Below are 4,896 nucleotides of genomic sequence, written 5' to 3' on the forward strand. Positions count from 1 at the left end.
CTCTCTCTCTCTCTCTCTCTCTCTCAAAAAAAAAAAAAAGAAACATAATGTTAAGTTGAACTTTATGACATTTCTATCGCCATTTTTGTAAGTTAATTTCATATGGTTCAACCTAATATATTGGTGAAAAGAGTCCGAGGCAAACTTGGATTCAAATCCCAGCTTCAGTATGCATGATTCAGTATACAACATCTCAGTTGTGTAACCCTGGACAAATGTACTTACCCTCTCTCTGAGCCACAGTAGTCTCATCTGTAAAATGGGCATAAACATAGTCTGTAACTCAGCATTATGGCTAAAACTAAATGGAATAATGCAAGTAAGGGGTCTGGCACACTGCAATCCCAGAATAAATGGTGGCCATAATTGTGGGTGGTGGTTTTTTCTTTCTTTACTGTATTTTTCAAATTTCCTATAATATAGTTTTTTTTTTATTCTAAAGCTAATAAACATAATTATTTAATTTTTTTGGTTTGTTTTTGTTTTTTGAGATGGAGTCTTGCTCTGTCACCTAGGTTGGAGTGCAGTGGCACAATCTCGGTTCACTGCCACCTCTACCTCCTGGGTTCAAGCAATTCTCCTGCCTCAGCCTCCGAAGTAGCTAGGATTACAGGCACCCACCACCATGCCTGGCTGATATTTGTATTTTTAGTAGAGATGGAGTTTCACTATGTTGGCCATGCTGGTCTTGAACTCCTAACCTGAGGTGATTTGCCCACCTCAGCTTCCCAAAGTGCTGGGATTACAGGCGTGAACCACCATGCCCAGGCAATTATTTAATTTTCAAAGGAATTGTGCTCTATTCCCTGAAGATCTTGAGTGGGGATCTTGAGGCTGTTCCTGGGAATGTGATTGAGGGCTTTTTTCCAGCCCTGCTGTGGCTTGGCTTGGCTGGACAAAGACAGTGACCTGAGAACAGGGCTAGAAGCTTCTGCTTGGTGGGACCCTGGGAGGTTTATTTACAAAGGACACTCTGTCCCACGGCCCAAACTGCTCCCTCACTCCAGCATCTGCTGTATTGATTGAACCCTTCAGAGAGGCTGCTTTGACCCATCCTGTCCCTCAAACCCTGGGTCACAGTGCTCAGTGTCCGCCTTGGTCATGACAGCCTTTGGCATGGTCCTCTTTACTTAGAAGCAGCTTCTGGGTCCTGAGCACAGAAGCTGAGCTCAATTTTCATAATGTCCAGTACCCAGGATTGGGCTACAGAGTTTTGTTTTGTTTTGTTTTTGCGACAGTCTTGCTTTGTCGCGCAGGCTGGAGTGCAATGGTGCGATTGTGGCTCACTGCAACCTCTGCCTCCTGGACTCAAGCGATTGTTCCACCTCAGCCTTCTGAGTAGCTGGGAGTACAGGCATGCGCCACCACAGCCAGCTAATTTTGGTAATTTTTGTAGAGACAGGGTTTCACCGTGTTGCCCAGACTGGGACTACAGTTTCTGTTTAGGATGATGCAAAAGTTTTGGAAATAAATAGTGGAGGAAATATAGGGTACAAACTTTCAGTTGTAAGAATTCTGGGGATCGGCTGGGCGCGGTGGCTCAAGCCTGTAATCCCAGCACTTTGGGAGGCCGGGACGGGCGGATCACGAGGTCAGGAGATCGAGACCATCCTGGCTAACCGGGTGAAACCGCGTCTCTACTAAAAGTACAAAAAAACTAGCCGGGCATGGTGGCGGGCACCTGCAGTCCCAGCTACTCGGGAGGCTGAGGCAGGAGAATGGCGTAAACCCGGGAGGCGGAGCTTGCAGTGAGCTGAGATCTGGCCACTGTACTCCAGCCTGGGCCACAGAGCGAGACTCCGTCTCAAAAAAAAAAAAAAAAAAGAATTCTGGGGATCTAAGGTGCAGTATGGATGGTGACGGATGTGTTCATTAATGCGATTGTGGGAATCATTGCACAATGTGCACATATGTCAAATCATGTACACATTGAATATATACAATCTTTTCTTTGTGAATTAAATATCTGTTAAAATAGTGGGGATAATTGCACAACATTGTGAATGTAATTGAATGCAATCGATGACATAGTATGTATACTTAGAAATGATGAAGATGGGTGGGGCATGGTGGCTCATGCCTGTAATCCCAAAGCTTCGGGAGACTGAGGTTGGAGGATTGTTTGAAGCCAGAAGTTGGAATCCAGCTTGGGCAACAAAGCAAGCCTCTATCTCTGTGAAAATAGAAAAATAAAAATTAGCCAGGTTTGGTGGTACGCTCCCATAGTCCCAGCTACTCAGGAGGCTGAAGCAGGAGGATCACTTGAGCCCAGGCATTCAAGGCTGCAGTGAGCTCTGATTGCACCACTGCACTCAAGTCTGAGTGACAAAGTGACACCCTTGTCCCTAAAGAAAAAAATGGTTAAAATGGCAACTTTTGTGTTAAGATTTTTTCACAATGTTTTAATTTATATTTTTCTTTCTTTTTTCTTTTCTTTCTTTCTTTCTTTCTTTTTATTTTTTTTTGGAGCAATCTTATTAACTGAACCACAATTTAAGTAAAAAAAGAAGAAAAAAAAAGTCCAGAATGCACTAAAAGGAGGTTTCATGAAATCACCTGGGGCTGACTGAGCCACAGTAGGAGATCTGGATTTAGGCCCTGTTCCGCTTCTTATTTGGCTCCATGACCTTGGGTAACTTAACTCTTCTGAGGCTCAGCTTTCTCTTCTACAAAGTGGCCTGATATGATGCTGCCCTCTGAGGGTATCATGAAGCTCAAATATGATCAAAATGTGTGAAACTCTTTTGTAAAAAAAAAAAAAAAAAAAAAAACTCAGTAATTGGTCATTAGCATTGTCCTACCACCACCATCAAAGAGGAAAAAAAAAAAAGGGGAAAAAAAAAGAAAAAAAGGAAAAAAAAAAAAGAAAAGAAAGAAAGGAAAAGAAAAGAAAGCTTTATAAACAAACTACCAGAGTACATTGTGTTGCTCTGAGGATGCCTGAAATGCCACATTAAGGCTGTTCGATGGGAACCTCCAGAAATAAGGAAAGGAAGAGGAGAAACTAAAGGAATCTCTCAATCTCTGGCTCCTCACCATGAATGAGATATTATATTTTCTCTTGGATTAGCTATTTTTTTCTTTTTTTTTTTTAATGTCTAAAATTCAACCAGAGCCTACTTAGAACTGGGTTGGCTTTTGTGGGACCTGCAGGGAGGTGGCAGTGAGACTTAAGGTGTCAGAGGAGCACAGACTGGGGAAGGCTGGGGTGCCGAGGAAGCACCCCCAGCATCACAATTTTGCCCCAGTGTTGGGCAGAGGAGAAATGTCCTTAGCTTGTCTCCTCTTCCCCCTCTCTCCCTCTTTCCTCTGCCTTCATACCTTAAGTTGCCTTTCCCATCTTTCTCCTGGGAGTTTTATTTCTGTCCCTTTTTTCATCTAAAGCAACGGAAATGAATCATCTTTCAGCCTGTTTAATAAACAGCTCCATGCCCCCTGACCCCAGATGACTCTCTCACTGGTTCCTCTGTGGCTGCTCCTGGGCTAGGCCTCACCCCCTCACAGGCAAGGCCCCCTCATGGCTGGCTATTCTTGGTAATGTTCTCCACCCTCCCTTCCCACTCAGTCCTGGCAGCTTGACCTCCTCCACCCCAGGGATGACGGGAATCACACACAGCATTCCAAGTGACAACTGCACGAGCTGCCCATAGGGGCAGGGGAAGCAAGGAGGCCACCATGTTTGGAGGGTTTCTTTGTGCCATCTCAATGACCCTATTAGTGGATCTTACAGTCTTCATTTTACAGTTGAGGGTTCGGAGGCTCAGAGAAGTGAAGGAACTTGCCCAGAGACGAACAGTTGGGAAATGTGGAAATGAAGGAGTCGATGTTTAAAGCCTGAATTTCTGGATTCCTGAATTCATTCCATTACACCATACTGCTGTGCGTGTGTGTGCACGTGTGTGCTTGTGCCCGCATGTATGTTGAATGGGAGTGTGGGCAGGTCAGCTAGAACATCAGCTGCAATTCACCAGGATGGAAACCTGATTTTATGCTGAAGGTTAACACCTGTCTATCAGATGCATAATATACAGATGCATTAAGCCATATGCCTATGATAGACAGGTATTAACCTACAGAGGAGATGGCAAGTATGTGCAGTATGTATTTCACCAGGAGGCCCATGAGTCACTGAAGATGATGTCAAGGATTAACAAAGATGGGGGAGAGGGAAAGAGGATTAATGAAATGCTGGAATTTAAGACCACCTATACCCTGCCTTAGCCTCACCGTGATGGAACTTCACAGGTTAAAGTGCCTGGCTGTGTCCACCTTGGTGAAACCACACTTTTCTGGTGAACAAAATCATGCGACTATTAGTTGGACTTCTAAAAATGTGCAGGTCTCATTTATAGGAGCTATATGGAATACAGACATAAAACTGCGGACGTCAAACTCCCTGGTGTAGGCATGTGTATGTGTCTGGGTTCAGAGAGTGGAATTAACACAAGTATATAAATAACCGTGATGCAAGGTAGATAGAAAGTGCTCAGAGCCAAAAGAAATTGACATATACTACAACAGTATTCTTGGAGGCCCAGAGGCTAGAGAGATTACTCCAGGCTGGGTATCACAGAGGGCTTCCTGAGGAGGTTGCATTTGCATATAAATACGTCTCCAAATAGATGTAAGATCTTATATTAACAGAACGTTTTAACAGAAGTTAGATTCTGGTTTCCAAGAAGCGCTGAGATGCAGACATATGCCCTTGTTCCTCTTTCCTAGACGTGGAAACTGAGACCCAGAGAGGTTGAATAGGTTGTGCACAGTCTCGCAGCTACCAAGTGACAAGCCACGATTTGATCTCGGGCCAGTGTGTTAGACTCCAAGTTGCGTGCTCCTGTCCCTCACCGCGCGTCGGCGGAGCTCGGGGCCGGACTGGACCCGCCGAGGGAGGGG

General features: G+C 44.7%; 1 protein-coding gene across 1 annotated transcript in view; it reads left to right on the forward strand.

Moving 5' to 3' along the window:
• Positions 1 to 3,913: 3,913 nt before the first annotated feature.
• ADAP2 (ArfGAP with dual PH domains 2) overlaps positions 3,914 to 4,896 on the forward strand; it is a 37,631-nt gene continuing 36,648 nt past the window's right edge. The window contains exon 1 of the mRNA XM_011992869.1: positions 3,914 to 3,940. Within this exon, the coding sequence (XP_011848259.1) occupies positions 3,914 to 3,940 (27 nt within the window). The remainder of the gene's footprint in view (positions 3,941 to 4,896) is intronic.

The sequence above is a fragment of the Mandrillus leucophaeus genome, unplaced genomic scaffold (genome assembly GCF_000951045.1).
Source record: "Mandrillus leucophaeus isolate KB7577 unplaced genomic scaffold, Mleu.le_1.0 Scaffold419, whole genome shotgun sequence".
In the NCBI taxonomy this organism is placed as follows: domain Eukaryota; kingdom Metazoa; phylum Chordata; class Mammalia; order Primates; family Cercopithecidae; genus Mandrillus; species Mandrillus leucophaeus.